The sequence below is a fragment of the Aureobasidium namibiae genome, assembly GCF_000721765.1.
Source record: "Aureobasidium namibiae CBS 147.97 unplaced genomic scaffold scaffold_3, whole genome shotgun sequence".
NCBI classification, from domain to species: domain Eukaryota; kingdom Fungi; phylum Ascomycota; class Dothideomycetes; order Dothideales; family Saccotheciaceae; genus Aureobasidium; species Aureobasidium namibiae.
The window spans coordinates 860,684-885,669 of record NW_013581206.1 but is presented as its reverse complement, the minus strand read 5'-3'; the positions used below and the strand labels follow the sequence as shown (position 1 = coordinate 885,669).

General features: G+C 49.0%; 11 protein-coding genes across 11 annotated transcripts; 5 read left to right on the top strand and 6 right to left on the bottom strand.

The window, feature by feature from the left end:
• Nucleotides 1–34: 34 nt before the first annotated feature.
• Nucleotides 35–636, top strand: M436DRAFT_39477 (uncharacterized protein; the record flags this gene model as incomplete). The annotated part of the gene is made up of 2 exons (XM_013574553.1): nucleotides 35–175; nucleotides 229–636. The coding sequence occupies 2 exons, from the start codon at nucleotides 35–37 to the stop codon at nucleotides 634–636; spliced, it is 549 nt and encodes a 182-aa protein (XP_013430007.1).
• A 66-nt stretch (nucleotides 637–702) lies between these two features.
• Nucleotides 703–1,105, bottom strand: M436DRAFT_79354 (uncharacterized protein; the record flags this gene model as incomplete). Its single annotated transcript, XM_013575043.1, has 2 exons — nucleotides 703–778; nucleotides 837–1,105. 2 exons carry the CDS (start codon nucleotides 1,103–1,105, stop codon nucleotides 703–705), a joined length of 345 nt encoding a protein of 114 aa, XP_013430497.1.
• A 500-nt stretch (nucleotides 1,106–1,605) lies between these two features.
• M436DRAFT_61372 (uncharacterized protein) lies at nucleotides 1,606–5,008 on the bottom strand (the record flags this gene model as incomplete). Its single annotated transcript, XM_013574858.1, has 2 exons — nucleotides 1,606–4,889; nucleotides 4,966–5,008. The coding sequence occupies 2 exons, from the start codon at nucleotides 5,006–5,008 to the stop codon at nucleotides 1,606–1,608; spliced, it is 3,327 nt and encodes a 1,108-aa protein (XP_013430312.1).
• Nucleotides 5,009–6,316: 1,308 nt separating this feature from the next.
• M436DRAFT_40714 (uncharacterized protein) lies at nucleotides 6,317–9,694 on the bottom strand (the record flags this gene model as incomplete). Its single annotated transcript, XM_013574779.1, has 1 exon — nucleotides 6,317–9,694. One exon carries the CDS (start codon nucleotides 9,692–9,694, stop codon nucleotides 6,317–6,319), a length of 3,378 nt encoding a protein of 1,125 aa, XP_013430233.1.
• A 253-nt stretch (nucleotides 9,695–9,947) lies between these two features.
• On the top strand, nucleotides 9,948–11,879 carry M436DRAFT_39355 (cell division control protein; the record flags this gene model as incomplete). The annotated part of the gene is made up of 2 exons (XM_013574539.1): nucleotides 9,948–9,993; nucleotides 10,045–11,879. 2 exons carry the CDS (start codon nucleotides 9,948–9,950, stop codon nucleotides 11,877–11,879), a joined length of 1,881 nt encoding a protein of 626 aa, XP_013429993.1.
• Nucleotides 11,880–12,488: 609 nt separating this feature from the next.
• On the bottom strand, nucleotides 12,489–13,412 carry M436DRAFT_61369 (uncharacterized protein; the record flags this gene model as incomplete). The annotated part of the gene is made up of 1 exon (XM_013574857.1): nucleotides 12,489–13,412. One exon carries the CDS (start codon nucleotides 13,410–13,412, stop codon nucleotides 12,489–12,491), a length of 924 nt encoding a protein of 307 aa, XP_013430311.1.
• Nucleotides 13,413–13,673: 261 nt separating this feature from the next.
• Nucleotides 13,674–15,065, top strand: M436DRAFT_61368 (uncharacterized protein; the record flags this gene model as incomplete). Its single annotated transcript, XM_013574856.1, has 3 exons — nucleotides 13,674–13,721; nucleotides 13,956–14,206; nucleotides 14,273–15,065. 3 exons carry the CDS (start codon nucleotides 13,674–13,676, stop codon nucleotides 15,063–15,065), a joined length of 1,092 nt encoding a protein of 363 aa, XP_013430310.1.
• Nucleotides 15,066–15,213: 148 nt separating this feature from the next.
• M436DRAFT_39422 (actin-like ATPase domain-containing protein) lies at nucleotides 15,214–18,126 on the bottom strand (the record flags this gene model as incomplete). The annotated part of the gene is made up of 1 exon (XM_013574546.1): nucleotides 15,214–18,126. The coding sequence occupies one exon, from the start codon at nucleotides 18,124–18,126 to the stop codon at nucleotides 15,214–15,216; it is 2,913 nt and encodes a 970-aa protein (XP_013430000.1).
• A 482-nt stretch (nucleotides 18,127–18,608) lies between these two features.
• On the top strand, nucleotides 18,609–19,073 carry M436DRAFT_39745 (ribosomal protein S28e; the record flags this gene model as incomplete). Its single annotated transcript, XM_013574602.1, has 3 exons — nucleotides 18,609–18,669; nucleotides 18,854–18,937; nucleotides 19,012–19,073. The coding sequence occupies 3 exons, from the start codon at nucleotides 18,609–18,611 to the stop codon at nucleotides 19,071–19,073; spliced, it is 207 nt and encodes a 68-aa protein (XP_013430056.1).
• Nucleotides 19,074–20,604: 1,531 nt separating this feature from the next.
• Nucleotides 20,605–21,704, bottom strand: M436DRAFT_70474 (2-nitropropane dioxygenase; the record flags this gene model as incomplete). Its single annotated transcript, XM_013574947.1, has 2 exons — nucleotides 20,605–20,974; nucleotides 21,028–21,704. 2 exons carry the CDS (start codon nucleotides 21,702–21,704, stop codon nucleotides 20,605–20,607), a joined length of 1,047 nt encoding a protein of 348 aa, XP_013430401.1.
• A 178-nt stretch (nucleotides 21,705–21,882) lies between these two features.
• On the top strand, nucleotides 21,883–24,073 carry M436DRAFT_61365 (uncharacterized protein; the record flags this gene model as incomplete). The annotated part of the gene is made up of 13 exons (XM_013574855.1): nucleotides 21,883–21,918; nucleotides 22,239–22,255; nucleotides 22,344–22,368; nucleotides 22,456–22,471; nucleotides 22,511–22,518; nucleotides 22,720–22,785; nucleotides 22,976–23,003; nucleotides 23,047–23,087; nucleotides 23,123–23,143; nucleotides 23,307–23,331; nucleotides 23,761–23,789; nucleotides 23,941–23,946; nucleotides 24,065–24,073. The coding sequence occupies 13 exons, from the start codon at nucleotides 21,883–21,885 to the stop codon at nucleotides 24,071–24,073; spliced, it is 327 nt and encodes a 108-aa protein (XP_013430309.1).
• Nucleotides 24,074–24,986: the final 913 nt, after the last annotated feature.

Here is a 24,986-nt window from a genome sequence, read left to right as displayed (position 1 = left end):
ACATACGCAAGCAACTGGAAAGACACAGATCAACATGGGCTTCAGAATCTCGTCGTATACGCTCATCAAGGCTGTGTCGCTAGCCCACATTACCGCGGCATACCTCTTGCTCTACAGGCCTCATGTCCTGGCCGAGCAGAACATTGTTGTCATCTTGGGCGAGTCGATGCAAGTGGTAAGTACTCGCAATGTCTGCCTGCCACTGATCACAGCTAACAAGATCCATAGCCTGCAACATCAGCTTTCAGCAAGCCTACAGAAATCACCGCCCTCGCATCCATCTTCCTAGCCTTCCTCGGTGTCAGCGACTTGATCGCAGCCAGCCTCCCCGAACGCTCATGCCTCGAATACTGGTCCAACGTCCTGCCTTTCCGTCTCATCATGCTGTTCGTCGGCACCGGCTACATCTACCTCACCAGAAGTGACGACACTACCACTTCTACAATCCGAGCCCTCAAGGGCACCTCAAACCCCCTCGACCTTGTCAAGAACTCGTTCATTTTCACCTTCATGTTCATGGAGACACTCCACTGGTTCTGGGTATTTGTCGCCATGAAGGAAGACAGACGCGAGTGGATGGTCCGCGAGGCAACAGCACAGCTCCGCGAGGAAGAGGAGAGAAAGTTCAGAATGTAAAAAGAGCTAGGCAATAGAGAAAGAGAGAGCATACAATACAAAGACTATATCAGCATCCCTCCTTCCTCACTCTTCAACATTGCATTTCCACGAAGCCATTCTTGCGACGCCGCACGATACTTCCACACGGTCTTTGGAGCCCCTTTTCTACTCTGGCCAGCGGATCCACTTGAGCAGATTCCCAGCAGACACCTTTTCACTGTCCGGCTTGAGGAGGGGCGTCCTGGAGTTTCTTCTCATAATCAAAGCCATTCGACATGTCAGGCTTGTAGCTGATCTCACCCACTCCTTTCATGAATTCCTCCTCGGCGTAGTACTGGATCAGGTCGTATATGAAGTTGCTGAAGGAACCACCTTTACCTTGACGTCGCTCGAGTGTGGCTTTAGAGCTGGGCTGGGTGAGCAAGGGTGCAGCTGCCACGCTGACGACTGCGAGGGCTGCGATGGCGAAGTGGGACAGTGGTGCCATGGTATTTGACTGGCGTGTTTGGAGATGCTGGAGGTGGTTAGGATTTGGTCTCGACGGAAAATCAGATCTGGGATTTTGGAGGCTCGTACGTACTTTGGAAAGCTTTGTGTTTTTCACGATGAAAGAGAAGGAACGAGAAGAACAGGTCCACAACGAGGTTTTCTATCCCCTTGTTTGAGCAGCTCGATGCTGTGTGGTCGTGTGATGAGCTGCAAAAGAGTTTTGACAAGCTTTTGACCTTCTGAGTGATCACGCCTTGAAAGTTGCGTAAACCTGCTCACGCCACACACACAAGCCACCTCATGCTACTTTGCTGCAGATACTATCACTGATCAATTGGATGGGACGTTCCGTGGACGCTTTCATTTCCTGCTCTGGTCTCCTGTACGAGTACAGCGCATATCTGCATACTCTGGCTGGCTGCACCTAACTCAAATCATTATTCCATCCCAACATCTCTCGACACTCTCCTCGCACGGTTAGCTGAGATAAACCGCAGCTTAAATATCACCCTCTGCGATAGCCTCGATAGGGCCGCCCAAATCTTGGATAACCTCGTTCAAACACTTCCTCTTGACATCCTTGACCTCTCCCTCAGCGTAAAAGTCCCAACCCTGTTCCTTGAGCTTCATACCGTGATCCTTCTTTTGTGTGTAGAACTTCCAATCCTTGACCTTGGAGCACTTTGCCATCTTCTCCTTCAACTGCTCTCCAGAATCCTTGTCTCCAGCAAACCCTTTACCATAGACCGTGAAATGCTTGTCACTGAACGTGAACTGAGTAGCAACTTCTGCTTCGTCGACACCATCGGTGTCGCTGATGAGATCTTTGGGTCCATTTGCTTCCTGGATGACTTTGTTCAGACATCTGACATCAGCAGCGGTCTTGCGAAGAAGTTCGCCTTTGGCGTAGAAAGTCCAGTCTGAAGTCTTGATCTCGGGCTTGTCGTCTGCGTAGGAGAATTCCCAGTCTTTGATCTTCATGCCACAGTTTTCCATGTTGTCGTGCAGTTTGTCGGCGTCGTTTTTGCCTCTGGCCCAATCTTTGCCGTAGAGCTCGAATTTGTGCTTGTGTTCGCCGCGGAATGTCATTTCGGCTTCGTGCTGCTTGTGGTGGACTGTGGGTTCTGGTGTCTTGGATGAGGTGGTCTTGGTGGAAGTAGATTTAGACTTCTTCTTGTCCTTTTCAGCCTGCTCTTCCTTCTTCTTATCTTCTTTAGCTTGCTCTTCCTTCTCCTTCTTGTCAGCTTTCTCTTGCTTGTGCTTCTTCTTCTCCTTCTCTTGTTCCTTCTTCAACTTCTTCTTAGCTTCTTTAACCTTCCTCTCAGCCTTCTTGATCGCCTTGTGGTCTTTCTTATCGTCATTCTTGTCATTGAGGCCAGCGAGCCATTCTGCGGCTTCTTTCAATGCTCCAGCTGCCTCTTGCAGAATCTTTGTTGGAGCAGATACGTCTCCCACGCCAGGAATTGGGATCACCATTGGAGGAACGGCACCCGGAGGGACGATAGGAACTTCGCCAGGAGGAAGGATACCAATGTCGATAGACTCTCCATCATCAGAGGGCTCGTTGTCGTTGGAAGTTTCATCGGTCTTAGTAGGCTCGTCGCCCTCACTGTTCGCCTCGGTCTCACTGGGCTCACTGGTCTCGGCGGATTCGTCTGTCTTGGTGGTTTCGGTCTCGGTAGGTTCGGTGACCTCAGTCTTTTCGTTGGTCTCCGTATTGTTGTCGGGATCAATCGGCTCCTCAGTAGATTCTTCGCCATCTGCAGGTTCCTCGCCATCCTTGTTTTCGTCGGCATCATCGTCATCGTTAGTTCCGTTCAAATCAGGTCTCTCCTCATCATAAACGCGATCAGGCTTGTATGGATTTTCCTGCTCGCCTTCGACAGGGTCATCTGGAAAGGTCACCTTGAGTTCGCAATTGGCCCTCTTCAGAGCCCTTTCAGCCTTGAGCAAGTCCTTCGCGACCTTGGCCATATGTTCGGTTGTCAACTTCTTCAAGGATTCGATGCTTTCGAGTCCCTTTTGGTACGCCTCGACTGCTTCTGGTGGACCCTCAGGTATATTGTCCATCATGTTTTGGAGGTCTTTGTCGAGTGCTTGGAGTTCTTCTTGGCCCTTGTCGCTGATTTCTCGCATCTGATCGAGTTGAGTCTGAGCCTCTTCGACAGTCTTTTTAGGCTTGACTTCAAAGACGTCGTCCTCCATGAATCTTTCAGCATCTGCAGCATTCTTGGCTGTTTGTTCCAATGCTTCAACCACGTCTCCATCGTCCGTCACTCCCCTGGCCTCTTTGAGAGCCTCTTTGGCGTTCTTGACTGCTTCTTTCGAAGCCCTAATCTCAGCCTCTGTCCAGCGTGGAACTTCTTCCGAAACAGTGTTCTCCAGGATATCGTCAACGGGGATGTTGTTATCGCGAATGTGGTCTCTGACTTGCTTCAGGGTTTTCTTTGCGTCGAGCCACTTTTTCTCGAGGGCTGCTTGCTCGCGCTTTGGGAAAGTGGGATTACCCTTGGCCGCTTTGTAGTTCTTGAGTGCTCTTTCCACAGCCTGGACGGCATCCTCGAGCTTCACTGTCTCGACGGCAATCTCTTCCGGAGTATATGTTGGTCCAAAGTGGTCGCCAGGTAGGACGTTTTCACTCTCTCTGAGCTGTCGCAGTATCTCTTGTTGGTCGGCGAGATGTTCTTCAGCTGATCTGAGAGCGTCAGGGTCATTTGTCATGTGCTTGAGGTTTTCGAGAGCGTTTGAAGCTTCCTCTACCGCTGTTTCGGCAGCTTCGATGGCTTCTGGACTGGCGGGCTCTGGCGCACCCTCAGGAGCTGGGAACACGTCGTTCTCAAGAGGAAGGTCTACTGGTGGGTGTTGCATGAGGTCTTTGATGTTGGATTGTACACGACTCCAATCAAAGACGTCAGTAGAGAGAAGGTTGCGGACATTTTGTAGATGAGTGGTGAGCCAGTCGATGATGGCAGTTTGCGATACAGCGTTATTACTCCACAATCCGCGGTTATTGAGGATAGTTGGAAGAAGCCCGCCAGAGGCTCCGCTTCCGACAACAACGCCTGGGATGATCTTTTCGAGGTCATTGTGGCAGTGATCATCGCAAGGCAAGAGGTACCAAGTTTCCATGTTTGTCAAAGCTGTGCAGTTGATGGTTACGGTGTTGTTATCGTTCTCGTCAGTTTGAGTGACAGCCGCGTCTTCGATGTTGATGCAGTCGTCGATGGTAGTGGGCATGGTGCCATACTTCTCAACCAGCTCGGATGTTATAACTTCGGCGGAGGCTTCAGTGCCTGCTGATCCGACCGGCATGGTCGTGTCATTGGTATAGGTCTTATCACCAGTGTCGCCGTCATCTTCCTCAGTAGATGTAGGAGAAAGCCCATCAGGAGTTTCTTTGCTGGAAGTCTCGTCGTCATCATCATCGCCGCCAACAGGAGTCTCCTCGACGGTGATATAATCACCATCATCGTCATCACCGTGACTGACCATAGAGTTACTAAGCCAGCGCTTGTGGATTGGTAGATCAGCTTGCCACGAGGTGACAACAGGCGAGACTTGGAAATTAACAGGCGAGTGACCTGCTAGATGGAAGGTGCACGGTGTAGGGACTGGGGTGCCTGCGAAGGCGACTACTGTACTCAACTGGACTGGTAGTGGTGCCATGTTGATGCGAGGGTTGTTAGATGTAGAGGTTGTCGATTTGGATGTAGGGAGTGTTAATGTAAAGGTTGTTGAGTGGAAGATGGTATTCTGTTGCGTGAATTCGGTGGTGCTTTTTTCTGTGCAGTGGAGTTTTGTGTGAAAAGAAAGGAGAATACAGGAAAAGATTGCATGGATATATATCAACACTCTTACTCATCGCCAACAACCAGTCATAACTGATTCCATCCGCGTCCATGGGAAACTCTCTTTACCGGCTCAAAATACCTCTCCGCGTGCTATAACCAGTCATAACCATAAATGTGGGAACGCGCAGCTGCTCAAGACATAGAGCGGCATTCTATGAGAATCGTCGTCTCGTCAATTATCGATAGACGGATCTTGACCTCAGAGCCATTATGCCTTCTTATATTCCACTTGTCGCTATGTGCCAATATGTTGGGAGAATACGCGACAGAGTCCGAGTAATTGGGGAGGCGTTGTGTTTTACGGCGAAATTCGCGTTGATTATGTTTTCAAAGACTCATCTCAAGCAGGACGCGCGGAGCTTGCGGTGTCCTCGAATATTTTGGCATCGTCAGCGAACTATCAACAGTTATGGAAGGCAGGTACGATCGCGACTGTTGCTGGAGGCCGAAAACTCCGTCCGTTGGAGGAGGACCATCTCTACATCGCTCTGTCAGTGGCAAAATGCATGTTTACCAAGTCATCGTGGTGTTGGTGCACAAAAAAGACAATATGCGCCATGGGCTGGATTCGAACCAGCGACCTCCCGACCCTCGAGAGAGAGTATTAGGATCTTGGGTAAGCGAGCGTAGGAAACGAGCGTAGGAACTTAGGATACCAGGTCGGGTGTGCTGACCACTGCACCACCACGGCTTTTTTGGGTGGAGAGGTGTCAATGTTCTTCGAATATAAAGGTTGAGCGAGATAGCGGGAGCGAAGCTTAAACTTGGGAAAGCTTGCGGGAAGCAGGTGACCTTTTGGGCCTGACCGCAGCATGGGATCAGCCGCGGATGAGCCTGTAACCCTGAGATGCCTTTCGAGCATTTGATAGGTATGCTAATTTCACACCACTGAAATCGAGAACGGATCTATCGCTCTTGAGTAGTGAACCTCGGCCTGGCTGACCAGGAACGCCAGTAAGACGGAAGTCAATTTGAATGACCAAGATTATTGGCGACTTACGCCGCAGCTCTTCCTGAGGCAGTATGCACGCTGTCCTTGGGTAATCGGGTTGTGTGCGAGCGCTATGTTTTGTGAGTGCATATGTGTATACACGTGACTATGACATATCGCTATAATGCTGGGACTTGACCTACCGATGTATGTGTGCCAACGATTGACCAGGCCTACAGTTCTTCTATCGGCGACATGATCTGGTAGTGCTGGTTGTTTGAATGACTGGGTTTGTCTTGTCTATCATTTCTCGAGCAAGCAGCCATGGATAATACATACCACAACACAGCAAAGGGGTATCTTCGATCAAGCAATATCGAGCTTCAAAACTGGCTGCTTGACAGCATGCGCCTGTCCCAGGCTGTTTCTACATCATATCAAGGCCAGCCATGAGCAACTCAGTGCTGAGTGGCTGGTCGTTTTCGAGGGTGGAGGAAAGCAATCTCGACAAGTGTGCCATCTTCCTTCTGTTTGCTTCTTCTTCCATTTGTGTGCTTTTGATCGCTGCGACGTCAAGCACATCTTTCGGCAGCCCAGCAAGTCTTGCCACATTCAAGCCATAACTGCGATGTGCGACACCTTCGCCAACTTCATACAGGAAAGTAATGTCTGTATGATCGTCGCCAACAACTTCTTCAGTGAAGCGCATGTGGACGTTACGAAGTTCTCGCGCTTCGTATCGCTCGGCCATTCGCGAAAGTGCCTGGTAATGGGTGATGAACAGGGTAAGTGCCTTAGTCTCGCGTACAACATAGTCCAGCACAGCTTGCGCAATTGCCACACCATCGTGAGTACTCGTACCACGACCCAGTTCATCCAGGATGATGAGGGATCGGGGCGTTGCTTGCTTGAGAATGTCTGAAGTCTCGGAAAGTTCAACCATAAAAGTACTTTCGCCCTTAAGCATGTTGTCGAATGCACCCATACGTGTGAAGACCGCATCCAGCGGAGTTAGCCTTGCTTCTGACGCCGGGACCCAGCTTCCAATCTGTGCCATGATACCGATCAACGCCACTGACCTGACGTAGGATGACTTGCCGCCCATATTTGGTCCGGTGATGAGAAGAGCCCTTTCCTTGGAAGATAGTTCAATATCGTTTGGCACGTACGAATCGAGAAGAAGTTGCTCGACCATTGGATGACGCCCTTCTTTGACCTCGATTCGCACCTCGTCGCTGTCGGTGATGAACTCAGGCTTTGTGTAGCCAGGTTGGCTCGCGATATCGGCTAGTGAGAGGAGGCAGTCCAGTGTCGCCAACGATTGGATACAATCGCGGAAGGTCTGGTACTTGGCACCAATTTCCGTAAGTAACTCGGCAAAAGCAGCGTCACACGCATTGGCAAGGGCTTCCTTGCTTCTATCACGTTCGCGAATCAACTTGACAACTTCTGGTGTATGGAAGCGAGACACCTTCTTGGTGCCACTGATCTTGGCCCACGAAGCAGGTACTCTCTTGAGATGGATGTTCTCAATTTCGATCAAGAATTCAATACCCGAGACGGTCACGTAGTTGACTTTGCCAGTCTTCTTGAGTGTCTCCGCAGCTTGAGTGCGATGTTCATCCAGATCATGCTCGACAGCAGCAATGCCGACTTTGTGATCAGTGATTTCTTCGGTTTCATACTGATCGCGGAAGAAGGAGTACTTGTCATCGTCTTTGGCCGCTTGAAGGTCAATTCTCTCGAGATAAGATATAACATCTTCAGATATGAGCGGTAATGACGCGATAGCTTCAGCTAGCAGTGGTGACTCGAAACCAGAATCTTTCGGAGCTTTGACATGTGCGTACTCGTTCGAGATCTTTTGTAACGTCTGGAGAACAGACACGAGCTCCGGACGGGCACATTTCTTGTAGTATATTCTGATCAATGACTTCTCCAAATCACCCCTGACATGAGCGAGGAGGTTCTTGATACGATCAGTGGGAATAGCACGATCAGTATCGAGAAGCTCTTCCACAGCGCCAATGCGTTTCTGAAGCTGTTCTTGGTCGAGTAGTGGACGACCCACCCACTTGCGTAAAAGACGTTGACCGAAGCGAGTTTGTGTACGATTCAAGATGAAGAACAGACTGCCCTTTTCGGTGTGATCTGTCTGATTTTGGTAAATCTCCAACGATGACAGAGTGTTACCATTGAGAAGCATATGAGAGCGCGCACTGAAAGACTGAAAGTTTTTGGTGAGATCGAAGACGTGCTCAAGACCGTAGTCAGTCAGATGAGTAATCATAGCCGAAAGACACATCGTGACAGGTTCAGACAATTGGTGAACCTTGTCGAGCATGGCAGACTTCTCTTCCGACGAATTGTCCGACTGCATCTTGCCAGCGTAGAAGTCGGATATGTGCGTGTGCGCCTGAGCGGCGAATGTCTGTGATTTTTCCGTGCGCTCTACACGTGCGCAGTCTCCAAAAACATTTGTTCTGCTTCCTGACAAATGCTCGACCAATTTCTCGGTCGCCTTGGACACAGAACCAACGATGAGGAACTCGCAAGGAGCGATATGAAGAAGACGAGTCTCAAGCTCACTTCGCATGAAGCCATCGTAGAAGTCATCGTAGATCACATCGCCCGTGGTGGGCTGAACAGCGACAATGCCGAGGCGCACCTTTTCATCAGTCCCTGAACCTCCAGCGTTCATCTCGGTCAGACAAAGTAGATGACCGGTTGCAGGAGCACCTCCAGCTGGTGCAGCCACAGGGCCATCCAGACCTTCTACGTCATCAATGTAGGTGCCCTTTGTGTACAGATTCGTGAGCTTGCGGACGAACGGCGTGTTGCGGTTGTCGCCAGCCTTCTTCAATGCAGCCGTTTCTAGTTGACGTACGACACCAACCTTGTGTCCGGCAGAGACGAGACGCTTGACATGAACATGCAAACGATGAGTAGGAAAACTCGCTCCAGCAAACTTATCAAGGTGTGCTTCGGAAGGATGTTCATCGAACCTCATTTTTCCTGGTATACACATGATCTGCAACTCCTTTGCAGCGATGCGGGCATCCTCACCAAAGAAACGAAACTTGTAACCCACTTCGACAACCAGGAGAGTGTCCATGTGTTTCTTCTTGATATCGATGACTTGCTTCTCCATAGGTGTGAGTTTACTGGCGGTCTTTCGAACGGCAGGACCTTTTCTACCCTTGGCAGGCTTTTGGACTTCCTCTTCTTCTTCGTCAGGATCATCTTCGCCGTCAGGTTGTTCTTCGTCAATGAAATGATTACGACGCCTGATGTCGATAAGACTGTCAGGTCTGCCGAGTTTCTTCACGAACTTTTGGTGCAAACGCTCTTTCTGTCTGCGAACGGCATCGTCGTCTTTGTCATTTGGCAGAGGTTGGTCGGGCTGAGAACTTGAGAAGATGTACTTGGCTGTACGGTCCGAGATACGCGCAGATCCATTGGCAGCGGCAGGTCGGTACGGCTGTGACACAGCGGGTAATGGTGCCTCGTTCTCCCAGTCGCTACCATCCTGACGCGTTCTCTTGGGATCCGGCAAGTCTTGTTCCTTGTCGCTGTACTCTTCAAACGGACGCTTCGGCCTAGGCGGACTGCTGTTCACAATGGTGTTTCGAGCATCATTTGTGGGTTCAGGTGCATTGGATATCGATGGTCTTTTGGTCGTGGATGGCGTGGGCGCGCTGACCTTCTTAGCAGCGGGCTGCTTAGGGGTGAAGAAGCTGGATATGGACTGCTGCTTCTTGGCCGAGGGTTGAGAAGGCGGCGGACTGCTTCTGCCAAAGGCCATGGCTTTGCGACTGCTCGACGAGTCTAGATTGTGGACGACTGTCGCGATGCAGCACGTCGATGGAATGTGTAGAGAGTCCGTGCGTGAGGCTCGTTTCGCGCTAAAAATGCACTTTGTGCGTGCCGCGTCCTTACGCGCCTTCCTCGAGTCGCTCCTTCCCATTCATTGAACATTGACACATTGATCATATTGTTTACACCTTCTCCTTTTCATAATATCATAATCACAGTCGCGACTTCTCTCATCACTAGCAATGTCAGCTTCTGTCCTGGGCAAACGTACCCGGAGTTCAGCGAATGGTAAAAATCATCAGCACTGTACGCGTGCTCAGATATTGATCGTGTGAACAGCATCAGACAGCAGCATACAGACCCGGGCAAAGCGCCGCGAGACTCTGGTCCTAGGGAACGACGAAAACGACAACCCATTCTTCAACCCAATATCTTCTCCTGCAACACAACTCAAACCCACTCCCTCGAAACGCGTAGTATCGTCACCAAATAAGATCAGTGCCCACTTCTCTGTTTCGAAGACTACCAAATCATCTGTTCCCGCAAAGTCAAGCCCACTTGCTACACCGCAAACACCACGACACCGAGATGCGCTCGCCTCAAAAATCACAATCACACCAAGGCACCGCCATCTTATTTCTAGCAGCCCCGACACTCCTCGCAGTCCTTACACTCCATCAAGTGCCGCCAACAATGTGTACAACCAAGCCCGCCAGATCTTCTCAAGATGTACGGACCCTGGCGTTTTAATTGGAAGAGAGGAAGAGAAGAAACAGTTGTCTATATTTATATCAGAGCGCCTCGACTCTGCAGATGCCGGATGTCTCTACATCTCAGGACCACCAGGAACCGGAAAGAGTGCTTTTGTTGGTCAAGTTTGTCAAGACCTTGCATCTGAGTCAGAACGTGAAATGATCATCTCGACTGTCAACTGTATGAGTGTCAAAACAGCCAAAGACCTTGCCAACACATTGTCAAAAGACCTGGGTCTGGACAGCGTTTCTGGGCGCGCCGCAGATTTCGATATCCTACGCCCCAACTTCTTTGAGCAGGAGAAGAAGTACATTGTCATCCTGGATGAAATCGATCGCCTTGTCGATCTGGATCTCAAATTGTTGTACAGCCTTTTTGAGTGGTCAATGGAGCCTTCGTCAAATCTCATTCTTATTGGCATTGCTAACGCTCTCGATCTAACTGACCGTTTTCTGCCTCGCCTCAAGTCACGCAATCTCAAACCAAATCTGCTGCCATTCATGCCATACACCGCTCCTCAAATTGCGAATATCATCACATCGAAACTCAAGGGATTGAATGCTTCTCTGGCAGATCCCAACTTCATTCCATTCTTACATCCCGCAGCCATTCAATTCTGCTCCAAGAAGGTCGCGTCTCAGACTGGTGATCTCCGAAAGGCCTTCGATATCTGCAGGAGAGCTGTCGACATGATCGAGTCTGAGACGAAGGTTGAGCAAGCACGCATTCGTCTGCAAGACAGCCCGTCGAAGACGCCGCTGAAGGAGAACCCGAACATTGCATCTCCCGCCGTCAAATTGGCAGCCTTCCAGAAGTCGGCGCTCAAAGACCCTCGCCAGACCACGCTCTTCCCTTCTATCAGTCACTTGACACTCGAGACTGCGCCGAGAGCGACGATTGCTCATGTCGCCAAAGTTACTGCCGCTGTTTTTAGCAATGGAGCATCTCAACGTCTGGCATCTCTTAACTTGCAACAGAAAGCTGTCTTGTGCGCTTTGTCAGCTTTGGAGAAGAAGAAGCGTGAGGCACCCAGCGTGGTCACCTTTCCAATGACACCTTCCAAGCATGCAAATTCCGCGCCGACTGTCAAGCAATTGTTCGAAGCCTACTGCACCCTCTGCAGTCGCGAGAATATGTTACACGCTCTCAGCAGCATTGAGTTTAGGGACGTGGTCAGTGGCCTGGAGACACTCTCACTCGTCTCTGCTGTGGAAGCAAAAGGAGCCTCTTCCTTCTCCATGCCCTTGACACCTTCGCGTACACCCAGCAGAAGATCCAAATCTGGATTCACCGGTGCAGCAATGGGCGATGACAAGAGAATGGCTGCTTGTGTTGGTCACGCTGAGCTGCTCTCGGCTCTCAAGGGACCAGGCAGTGATATTCTCAAGGAGATGATCGAGGGTGATGGCATTGTTGCATGATCTTGTTCTTTTCTCTGTTTTTGTTCGACATGTTCTACATGTCTTGTTTTTATTGTTGCTTGTCTGTTGATTTTTAGCATTAGCGATTGCATGGCGATGCCCACGGGCCGGATGTTTCTATCTTCTTATGGACTGGCTCTGTTTTGAATTGGGAGAGAAGACAAAAAGTACTTTAGCTGGGCTGAAGAGAAGGAGGATATTGGCCGGACTGGCTCTTTCGAGATAAGAGATGGACGTAAATAGTTAGAGTAGAGCTCTCGCGAACTCGAGAAGAATGAATAAAGAAATCTTCAAAACATCATAACAACACCTTCTGTTTCTTCATGATAAGTAACCAGTGTTGACTCGTGTCGGCAGCGCGGATGGCAAGCCGATAAAATCAAGGAAGTTGGGCGAGTTCGGTAAACAAGTTTTGATCTTCTTCAATGATTGTGAACTCTCTGCTATCTGAATGCATGGGATTTTCGGAGCTGTTTTGCGGATGAATTGGAAAGGTAGATCTGATGGCTTTGTCGCAGGATATAGATGGGCATGGTGAGTACATGTAAGAGACGCTCATGTACGAAAAAAGAAACAGAAAGTAAAAATGTATAGAGACCCTCTCTCTCGTTACTCAGGGTTGACATTCAAAGCAGGCACCCTCTTCTTTTTCGGCACCTTTCTCGCAGCCTTGAGCTCCTTGTCATACGCCTTGTCTTCCTCGGGACTCAACAGCGTACCCTCGATGCTCAAGAAGCCTCTTTCACGCTCCGTGCTGGGCGCAGACTCGAAATCCTTGACTGTGAATTTGACTTTTCCTTCAATCTTGTTGCCATTCTCATCAACGTAATGACCACTGCTTTCGTCACTCTTGTTGCGCAAACCCCTCATCCAATCGGTGCTGCTCTTGGTGCCGGCATTGGCATTGTGATTGGGCACCCATTTCCAAGTCGAGGGAATGCGCTTGCGGTCTACGCCTGCGTTGAAGAAATTCCAGCACACGAGACCCAGGTAGGATTCATTCTGGAGGCTGACGTAGCCTTCGATGACGGCGCCTGGGGTGGGGCGTAGCAGGATGAAATCGACGGTTAGCCAGATGAAGGAAACGGCGTATTCGTCAATTGACTTTGCGAGAACGGTGGGAGAGGCATCTGGACCGTCACGCGAGGAGGGAGCGTTGGCGGGGGTGTTGGAGAGGCGTGGGTTGGAGTAGGAGAGGATAACGCCGCCGAGGGGTGGGTGGTAGGTGAGGAGTAGAGGGGAGATGTGCTCTGCGCAGAGGCCGTCGACGGGGAAGGCGTGGTAGATTGGCGACAGAGGGAGGTAGAAGGATGAGGTTTGCTTGACAAAAGGTGATGTGCTGGTTGCGTCCGCGTGTGCAGCTGGCGAGGCAATGCGCGGACGCTTTGGTAGGCTCTCGATTGTGGGTTCTGATGCTTCTGCTCCTGGTGCTGTGGCTTGCTCGTCGTGTCGTCGCTTCTTTGCTGACTTGTCGTCCTTGTTCTTTTTCGTCTTTGCGGACTTTGGTGTGTTTGCCGTGTTATCTGTTGACATTATGTGCGTTATGTGCGTTGTGTGTATGTCGTGTGGTTGAGCGGCAATTGGATATTATTGCTGTCGCGAGAGAACAAAAAAAGAATTTCCACTCGACACCTCAAACTCGCTGGCTTCACATGCCAAAGCAGTTCTGAGTCCGTGCACACCCGCGAGTCAAGGCTTCTTTGACCCCCCGGGGGCTGCGTTAGTTTACACGTCCATGTCTACTCGACCTCGAACCATCCATTCTACTCGCAATCCTGCTCAGACTAATAAATCATGTCTGACAATTTGCTTTCCTTAGCTGGTTGGTATATCCTGCCCAATGTAAGTGTACCTTTCGTGTTTCCCATCTTGCAATATCTTCCACTCCCCGAATCATCAATATGTGGCATATTCCCCCCGACCATCCTCTGCTTTTTGCAGGGGACCAGACCATCGAGTCCTCAATATTTTTCTTCCGTTCGAGACTCTACTTCTACCTCTGCCATAATGTCAGATCATCCATTGTGATTAAGTAAAGAGAAACAAAGAATCGATGGCTGACTATCAATTCTACAGTTGGTAACAGGATGGGTCCAATCAGCCTTCTATGCCGTCTGGATACGCGCAGGTGACCCCAAACCACAGCCTGGAAGCAGGGCCTTTGTTCAACACCGCCGAAGAATCAACATCCTAGTCATCGTAGCCTACCTCCTCTACACAATCTACGAAGCCGACTTTCAACTCCGCACGGCAGGAAACCTATACCAAGACCTCGGTGTAGGCCTCGATGTCAACGAAAGAGGAATCAACAGTCGCTTCCGAAGACTGTAAGTTCCCTATCGCTGCCCCTCCAACCTTTCGACGAAAGAAACAAAGCTGATGAATACCCAAAGAACACTGCTCCACCACCCGGACAAAGTATCCCCAGGCTCCGACCGCACCACCGCAGAATCCTACTACGTCCATCTAAAATTCTGCCGCGACATTCTCATCGACCCAACAAAACGCTTCGCCTACGACCGCCTCGGTCCAGACATCTTCTTCTGGCGGCCCCAACCAACCTCCATCCCCGATTTCCTCACCATCGGCCTTCGGAACCTCTTCTTCTACTACTCAGGCACTGCCGCTGTGTTAACCCTTCTCGGCTTCCTGGGATACATCAAACAAGCTGCATTTTGGAGATTCCTGGCACTGGCAGCATTGGGGGTGTTTGAAGTGCATTGCCTAACCAACCCAACATTTCCTCGCTTGTTGATGCAGATGGCGAACCCGATATTCGCAATCATACCCACACATCCTCAATTCCTACCTTGGCAACTCATTTCCCTGCTCAGAAAACTCATCCTCACGGCTTTCATCGCCTTCTCTCAAATCGGTCCTTTGATCACTTCTCCAGAAGCCGCTGCTGCTGCTGCTTCCAACCAAAATGATGAGGTGTCTCAGCAGCAATTACAAAGAATCAGTGCTTTGGGACAAGCGCTTGAGAATGAAGCCAACATGTTGATGGGATTGGAGATGACGCCGTTTGCTGGTGATGAGGCAGCGATGAGGGAGATGAGAGGTCGCATGAAGAGGTTCTTGGTGGACAATACTGTGAGGAGTAACGTCGAGGTGAGGAATGCGATGGGTGAGGCCATTGCGAGGAGGAGGCAGGGTGTGCCGCATGGTGCTGTTGGTGCGAGATGAACATGGGTCAAGGGAGAAATAGATATCATGCAAAATAACAACACAACTGGATAGAACTTTACTTTGGCAATGCTTGTGACTTCAGACAGGATGTAAAACGGTAAAAAGGCAAAACTTGATATATCTTCTACGCTGAAACAGAAATGCTCTACAACTCTTCATGCTCAATAGGCTTATCCTCCTCCTCAACAACAACAGAAGCACTGGCAGAAGGCGACTCAGTCGCCGTCTCACTACTCGTCGACTTCATCTTCTTGCTCTTTGACGCCCTCGGCTTCTTCGAGCTGCTACTGCTAGCCTTAGGCTTGGGCATCTGCATCTTCTTGGTCACCATATCCATAAGCGCTTTGTTGAGCTCCTTGGCTTTGGCCTCCACTTCCTTGACCGTGAATGCTGGGTCCTCGAAAGCTTGAAGTTTGTCTTGCTCGGCGATCTTGGTCTTCAACCATTCAGCGACGGTCTCGTAGGCCGAGGTGATGGAGGTGAGGTCGTCTGAGGTGTAGGGCATCAGGGCAGGGGATTCGCTGGGTTTGGCTGATGAAGAGGTGCTTGAGGCGTCGACATCCTCGAGATCGTCAAGGTCGTCGGCAGAGCTGGGACTAGGGGCTGCTTTGGTGGTGGTGGTGCTGCTTGATAGAGCTGCCTCGGAGGCGGAAGAGATGGAGGCAGCAATCTGCTTGCCGATGGCGTCGACCATGGATTTTGTCTGATCGAGCGAGCTTTGCAGCGACTTGAGGATCTCGGGACGTGCAGCGGCTTCTTCTCTGCGCTTCTGGACGGGGTCGACAATAGCCTTGAGAGCAGCAAGCTTGCTCTTGAAAGCCTCAACCTTTGCCGAAGAGCCTTCCCCGTAAAGCCAGTCACTAGTGCTGCTGAGCAGAGAAGTCAACTGAGATCTGATAGCCTCCGTCGAGGCACCGACAAAGTCAGAGTTCTCGAGGAGATCTCTAGTGCGGTAGGTGTATGCTTCGAGAACGTTCAGAGCCTCTTCTCTCTGGGTACGAGAGAGGTCCGAGCGGTCAAAGGCAGCAAGACGCTCCTTCATGGACTTGATGTCTTCGAGTGCAGGTTGGGGAAGGCCCTTGACAACAGTGGTGAGCTTGATAGGGATAGTCTCAGTACGCTTCTTCTTGGCATCAGCCTCAGGGGTGGCCGATCCACTTGACTTGGCACTACTGGTGCTGGAGGAAGAGCGGGACGATGATGAGCTAGACTCTTTCACGGTCTCTACCTCCTCGTCTTCGATGAGAGGTTCTTGGTCGCCCTTCTTGGATCCAAATCCGAAAAGTCCTTTGACCGAGTCTCCGAGACCAGCAGCCTTGCCACCCTCAGTCTCGCAGCTGACTGAAGCAGAAACAATCTCAGGAATGCTGTCAACAGGGCTGATGCGAAGCTTGAGCTTGGTAGAGATTTCGTCCTTGGAGCAACCGAATTTGGTGGACAGAGTCTCAACGGAAGCGGTCAAGTTTTGGGTGATGACCTCGGTGACCGGACGATCAACGCTGCCAACAGTCTGGAAGATGCCAAAAGTAAAGTCGTCAAGGTTCTTGATGGTGATCTCCTTGGCAGACCCGGCCAGAGAAGTAGGGACGAACAGCTTTTGCGATCTCTCCTTGCCATCCGCGGGGTACTTGATGCCTGCAGGGTAGGTAGCGGCTTCAAGAGCTCTGATCTCCTTGACACGGAAGCTGGGGCTCAAATCGGCGGCCTTAAACGCAGCACCGAAAGCGGCCGACTCATCAGAGTTGACGTTGCTGCGAACCTCGGTGTGCTTGCCAGTCATGGACTCGAGCTTCTTCTGGACGAACGGGGTTCTGATAGCACCACCGTGAAGGATGACAGAGTCAAGATCCTTGAAAGACAGCTTGGCAGCATCCAGAGCCTGTTGAACAGGGGCTTGGATACGGTCAGCGTGGGAAGCAGCCATTTTCTCGAAGTCGGCTCTGGTGAGCTTGGTGGCGAAGTCAATATCCTTGTACAAGCCCTCGAAGCTCGATCTAACTTCAGAGTTGGCACTGAGAACCTGTCTTGCGCGCTCGGCTTCACGCCAAATCTTAGAAGCGGTTCTGCCGTGGGTCTTGACTTCTTCGGCGGTAATGCCAGCCTTCACGGCTTGAGGCTTAGCGACGAAGCTGTCGACCAGGTAATCTACGATGAGAGCGTTGAGCTCATCTCCTCCAAGAGTCTTGTCCCAGCCAGCGCCCATGACGGCGACCTCCTGAATGGTCTTGTTAAAGCGGCCGATGTCCTTGACGTCCTTGGACTGGAATCTGAGGATGGTGGCAGTGGTCGAACCAGAACCCATGTCGAAGACCATGTGGTACTCGGGCTTCTCACCCTTGCTGACGCTGGGGAAAGTGCGCTTGACGGCGTAGTCGATGCCAACAGCCAGTCCATCGCTGACGAGAGCCATGATGTTGATACCAGCCAGATCGGCGGCACGTTGGATAGCACGTCTCTCGTCGGCAGTCCAGTGGACGGGAACGGTGATGACAGCATCAGTGACAGAGCTTCCCTTGCCGCCAGACATTGCTTCGGCATTTGCGCGGATATTCTTGAGCTCCATGGCCAGCAACTCATCGAGACTCCATGGTGCTTCAGACGAGCCAAAGGCACTGGGTACGAACGAGACAGCTCCCTTCTCTTGCTCAAAGTTGGACTTGACTGCGGGATGGCGTGCGTGGTAGTTCTTGATCATAGAGTCGGCGTGTTCACCAGGAACGAGGCCGAGGAGGGTCTTGAGGTTGGTGAAGACATCGCCAGGGAAGCGACCACCGAGGGCCAGAGCATCTCCGCCATAAAGTCGTTCGGGGTAAGATCCAAATTCGAGAGCGGAACCAGACACGGGTTTGAAACCAACGACGGCGGCTTCTTTGCGTTTCGAGTCTTTGGTGGGGACAATGTCGAGGGGAACTCCTGGCTTTACGATTGCTGCTTTGACATATGCACCGCCGAGATCAATTCCAAGTACTGCTGACGCTGCAGATGCTGTCGAGGCAAATGCGACGAACAGTATCGCAAAAAGGACAAAGGGGTGGGTGATTCCTCCGAGTCTGGCCATGTTGGCGAGGGTCTCAAGGGGGGAAATATAGAATAGTCGATAGCTTCCTGGACAAGATACAGAAGTCCAGGCGAAGAGAAGAAGGAGAGTCCTTGATCAGAAGTCTAGTTCAGAACAGCACTCGACATGACTCTTGACAAAGTGACAGGTGTTTGGATGAGTCTTGATCTAATAGTCGGCAACTTTTTTGAAACGTGTACGGCCACTTGTCTTCCCCGAGCTGTCGCGCGTTCGCCGCATCCGACTCCGTCATTGCCGTCAAGACACGAGTCTGCACGGGCCTCAAGAAGAACGGAAAGACATCGGTTAAAGCGCCGGCCCAGGGCGCACACCGAAAGCGCCAAGCCTCGAATTTTCAGTGGGCGCTCCCCCAGTCAGACGCTCGCTCCGTGTGCAGATTCTCGATCCCCAGTCGACGCCTTTTTCCTTCCCTCGCCCAGTTACAGAAGAAACTATCTCAGCTCATCACACAAGACTTCACAATGGAATCCGCCAAGGTCCCCGTCAAGCTCGTCAAGGTCACCCGCGTCCTCGGCCGTACCGGTACGTTCACTCAGCAGAACAACGACAATCCTCCATCGTCCGCCGAGAGAAAGAGTCTGGGAAGAGTCTATTGGAAAGAAGAGGAGCGCGCACTTGGGGAAAGACACTTTGGACAACTCGGACACGGTCATGGAGGATTGCACGATTTGCAGAACAAATTACTGACGGATCTCTTGCGACACAGGCTCTCGTGGTGGTGTTACCCAGGTCCGCGTTGAGTTCATGGACGACACTACCCGTTCCATCATCCGTAACGTCAAGGGTCCCGGTACGATTCTCTCGCCCATGCCGCCGCTGTGCGAGCGCATCTGTCAATCTCAGCCACTAACACCACATCTCCAGTCCGTGAGGACGACATCCTCTGCCTGCTCGAGTCCGAGCGTGAGGCCCGCCGTCTCCGATAAGCGACCAACGCGTACCTCCCTTCCAAAACCGTCAACCGCAACACTTTCTATTCCGAAGATCGATCGACTGTTCCACCCTCTCGTCGATGTTTACCTCTCTCACCTCAACCCTCTTCTATGATACCGCTGGCTTGGGGAGATGCTGAAGGGGAGTTTCGTTGCGGGCGCAAAAGTGCAAAGTTCTCTGATTACGATGATGTCGCGTGGGAGTCTTTTTTGATGGGTCGGGAGCTGCTGCGTAGTTTCTTCTAGCAAGGAGCTGGACAAGAAAAAAAGGAAATACGAAAACAAAAAGCTTCGCCGACAATTCATATCTTCCTCTTTTCCCCAGTCATGTTCTGCGCGTCCGTTGTGCTGACAGGCAGGGACGATTTTATGCGATACACAAAAGTCATGGGCGTTCTGGTCTGGTCTGGGTGTGGTAGGCAATTTACTATTGTTCATCTCTAACGCGGTCCGTCTATTTTGCCAGCATCTACCTGGATTGCGTCAACATTGAAACTCTGGCCAATCGACCATTGCAGCTCGGATCCCGAAAGCTCACGTCAACATTTTCAGACCTCGCCCGAACTCCAGGCGATCTCTCACGACCAAACAGACACAGTCCAGCCAAACACTTTGACTGTGATATTCAATCGCTTCGTGCTAGCTCCTTGTTCTGGTCGGGACGTCGACTAATAACATCCAATCACTGTGTCATGTGCCATCAAGGTAGGTCAGGTGTTGGTAAGAAACGTGCTCATAATCAACTCATATCTGCTGGCTCATGTTGTCCACCGGAGTTATCCGTCTTGCCAGCTCTCACAGGTATAAAATCTTGCTCGCTCCCCTTTCTCTCCTTCTCTTCTTCATACTTCTCTTCTGTTTTCGTGAGGTTTTCCTTTCACTCGCTACTTCTGCGGCCCGGGTGACAGGGTTGGTATAACGAGACGAGAATCCGTGCGCTATCCAGTTCTGGTTTTTGAAGTGACGGCAGTCCTCATACCTCTGGATGGCGTTTGAAGCGATCACTGTCCGCATACCCTCCACTTCGCTCCGTGGCGGGGAGATCTATGGGAGAACAAGCTGCAAGAGTGATCTGGCGCGACGAGCATTCCTGTGCTTTGCACATCTGGTTGAACCAGCGACAGCTCCTTCTCACCTTTCTTGGAGGCAGTCGCGTCGGAAACAACGCTCTTACTGTTTCGTGGCTAACTTGGGTCTCTAGAGTGTTCGGCAACTTTTGAGATGGCAGGAGGGAAGTATCAGAGTGAGCACTGGGAACTGAGAAGTTGATCCTTTGAGGCAGCTGTCGAAGGACTCGGTGCGTAATCCCTCACAAGGTGATTTTCATGGGGCCTTGCAAAATATTCCCTGTTGGAAACTTGAGCAATCAAGTATATTTTTGGAAACTTTCTTCGGGCCTGGAGCTTGCTCTGGGTCTGAGCCTTTTTCTCATCTGCTCTCTGGCTTTTGAGCCAGGTGCTGAAGAGGACATATTGAGATGGTGTCGTTGCTGAAACTGACTGATTTATATACAAGACTTCTCGATCTATAACTTGCTGTCGCGCGCGACAAAACTCTGCCCTCTCTTCAGCATATCGACAGCCTCCTTGACCATATCCTCGACAATACTCTTCGCGGGCTTGATATCTCCAATCACACCGGCGACCGTACCCATCAGATATGGCAAATCGACGTCCTTATCGTCATCCATGTCCTTTTGCATCGGCACTATGCCTTGCTCAGTCAACCGCTTGATTTCTTCCGGCCTGTCTTCCCAAGACTGGATATAGTCGTTCATGCGCACGCGAAGTGGTCGGCCACTGACAACTAGTGTGCGCAACGTATCCTCGAACTTGGCTGACACCACGGCCTCTTTGTGTAGCTTCGAGCATCCGGCTTCTTCACTTGCCACAAATCTGTCGTATCATTGTTAGCTTCCGGGATCCTTTCATGTTTGACCAACGTTTACCTTGTGCCGACCCACACGCCAGCAGCTCCTTGCATCAACGCCGCTGCCAAACTCCGTCCATTGTATATGCCACCCGCTGCCACCACCAAGGCAGGTTCACCAGTCAGCGGACTCTTGTACTTGTTGGCCGCATCCACGACAGCTGGAATTAAAATATTGCCGGGGATATCGCCGGTGTGGCCACCTCCCTCGCCTCCTTGTGCACAAACGCAATCAACACCAGCCTCAAGTGCTTTGACAGCATGCTTAGGATGGCCAACCATATTCATGACCAAGATGCCATTCTCATGCAAGCGATCGATCACTCTCTTCGGTGGCACACCCACGGCACTGATGAATAGCTTCGCACCTTCTTCGATTACCACGTCAATCAACTGGTCCAGTTGTCCGTGGGTATAGTCGTGGTTCGTCTTTCGTGCCGAGCCGCCTACTTGTGGCAAAGCCAGGTCGACGCCAAAAGGTAGGTCCGGAGAAGAAAGATGTGACTTTAGTTCTGTGATGATGTCGCGAAGCTGCTGAGGATTATACCCCAATCCACCAATGGTGCCTAAGCCGCCAGCATTGGAGACAGCAGCGGCAAGAGGGCCAGATGAGGTCCGAGCCATGCCAGCAAGTAGGATTGGGTACTTGATCCCCAGCAGCGTGGTTAGAGGTGTGGTAAGCGTAGGCACCGACATAATGTGTACGTTGTTTTTGCAGAATGAACTGAACAGATGCAGATACCTATGTACCTACCGCATCGTCTTCTATACGGATATAAAGTTCATCACGGCGGCTATGTGCCGGTATGAATGCAGGTCAAGAGATGCGGAGAGAGGTTGAAGCGGGGAGTCGTGCCGAGGCTTCCTCCAAACGATGATCACCAACCGGTGTAGCTTAGGGGTGGCGCTTGTAAATAACTTGTTTACCGTAGAAGCTTTTTACGCATACGTCAATAAACCTCGGATTTCGCCGATTTCACGCGAGAAATAACGCTGCCCGCTACAGGGCTCTAAACACCCTATTTTCCCTTATAAAATCGATGTTTTAAGGCCTCCTACTAGGGTTAACTATCTTATAAGAAAAAATTCTAGAATCTCGTTAATTTCTTATTAAATTTAGAGTTTTACGCACCTCTAAGAGGCACTCCTACTTAGATATAGCGACAGATTAATAGATTTATGCCCTTCCTCTTACTTAACGTTCTAACTAGTAATAGTATACTAGCTTAGTACGAGGTTATAATAAGGTAAATAGTATTAAGCGTTCTAGTTAATCTAGAGGGGTTAAGCTTATAAGTTCCCTTAAGTTAACATCTATAAACTATATATATATAGCGCTACTAATAAGGAGGTTAATAAGGTAAATAAGGTACTAAAGAATAGGAAGGAAGGTAGCTAGTTAGCGATATTATATAAATTAAGAGTAGATACTACCTCTTACTACTAGATAGTAGCCTTAGTTAGTATGTTTTACTACGCTATTAGTACTTCCTTTTACCTAGTTAAGATAGTAAGGTATTTTATACGTAACTTCTTTCTCTCCTAACCTTATATTTTAGTAATATTAAGCTACTTCCTTCTAAGCTTACGCTTCTTAGCTTCTATTTATAGTTATTGCTAGAGGGCCCTTAAATTTAAGTAGATAAAGTACTACTAGTTAGTTTTAATAGTACTTATTAATGTTTTAAAAAAGTTCTATATAAAACTAAAGGTTAAGAAGGCTTACTTTAATAGGACTAAATTCGCTAGTATTAATAATAAGCGTAGAGCTAATTTAGTAAGCTCTAGTGCTAATGCCGATATATAGTCTTAAAAGTGCTCTAGGTTTAAAGACTTATGCTAGAAGAAGGCATTTAAGAAGGCCTTATAACGGCGTTAGAACTAGCTAAATTACTTAAAAAAAGCGTTCTATTTCTTAAAGAGTATATATAGCTTAAAGAATTTAACTATATAAGCATAGTTAGTAGCTAGAAGTTAAGCTACTTCTAGATCTAAGTAGTTAATAGCTCTTATAGTAAAGTAGATATTATAACTCTAGATCTTAAGACGCCTATTAACTCGCTATATTACCTTTTTAAGGTAAGAAAGAGAAGGCTAAATTTTATAGAAATTAGCTCTTATGTCTTACTAGCGTAGTAAGACTATACCTACTATTAATCTATCGCTTTTAGAGGTAATCTACGTATAGTAAATTAGTAGTAGTAGCATATAGAGGTGCTTAAGCTAGAACTAGAAGTGTAGACTTAGTATATAACTAAGCGTAGTAGTACTAGTTTTTAACTCCTTAAACACCTCTAGATATTACTAAGTAACTACTTTAAGCGTAGGTTTATTCTTAATTAGCGCGTTAATAACATAAACCTAACTACCTTATTAAGTAATTACTAATAGAGCGAAGGCGCGTAGCTTCTTATTATCCTTAGATGCTATATTAACTAGTAAACTATATAACTTATTTACGCCTTAAAAGACTTTACTAATTACTTAAGCTTACTCTATAGCCTCTTTATAGTATAGGATTACTTTAATAGTCCTTTTACTATAAAGAAGGTCTTTAAAGAGTAATTAGATGCTATACGCATTATAGAGAACTAGAAATATATGCCTCGTCTCTAGGTAGCGTAAAAGTTTATTATAAACTACTCTCTAAGTTATATAAGTATCTATATATAGCGAGTTCTAGCGCCTTAAGTTACTAATCTAATCCTTAATCTTTAATACTACTAGGTTATATATCGCTTTATAATTATAGCGTATAGATCTAGTACTAATAGTAGTAAGGTAAAAGGCCTAGCCTTTACTAGCGTTAACTAAGAGGTTTAAGATCCGGTTCTTATTTAATGTATTAGACTTATCGCTAATAAAGTTTAGATAACATCTATAGCCTTACGAGTTAATGACATTAGTTACCTTATACCTTATGTCGTTATAGGTAGAGGTTAGTAGGTTATTACTTAACTTATGCCTACTTAGTAGGATATAATTTAGCCTATTAAAGAGGTCCTTCTAACTCTTATTAATAAAGGAGTTAAATAGCATACTAGATTAATATATAGCTTAACTAAATAAGCGATGTAATTCCTACTATTAAGGTACTTAAATAACCTTATTACTACTACTACCTTCGCTATTATTAATCTTAGACCTAGTAGTAGTAACTAAGTATCCTAGAACCTGTTAAATTATGTAGTAAGCATCTAGGATACCGTGTTTTTGCTAGTTAAATAAGTCCTAGATATATTAGTAAAACGCTATATAACTTTTTAGGTAATTACCCTTATAGGTAGACGAGTTACCTATAAGGTACTTAATATAATAGTACTTATATCGGGTAGATAGTTTGCTATAGTAAATAGTAGCCTTAAACTAATCGTTCTTATATAAGGTCTTACGAGCTATAGCGCTAATAAATTAATAGGTTAATAGTTAAGAAACATGCTAAATTCGTGCTATAACTTATACCTCTACCTACCTATCGAACCATCTATCTATTACGCTAACATTGAGCTCGAAGTTGCTATATATAGCGATAAGGAGCTTAATGAGCAGGTACCAGAGGTCGTGCGCCAAGCTCAAGAGGTAAATTGACATGGATATGAGGTAATTTACGCAGTAAACTGACGAACGTTAAAAACCAGTAAACTTACGTCAATCTGACACCCCTAGTGTAGCTGCTCCTGTCTCATTTGCATCCATCCGCGAGGAGCCCATTCGACAAGGTTGACCAGACCGGTGACTGTGTTTACCTAGACCTTCCAAGAGGGTGCTCGATCCCGATCCTCTGGGTGCATATTCGCCGCTCATGCTGGCTCCTCTACAGGTCTAATGCGTAGCTCAAGCAGCACCCCCTCTGATCTACGGTCAGTGATACACGGGATGATAACTTGTGTCCGGTAAGCTGCATGCATGGCAAGGTTCGATGCTGAAGCCATAAATACGGCCAAAGGCCCTCAATCTTTCTGGCAGACAAACGCGTCA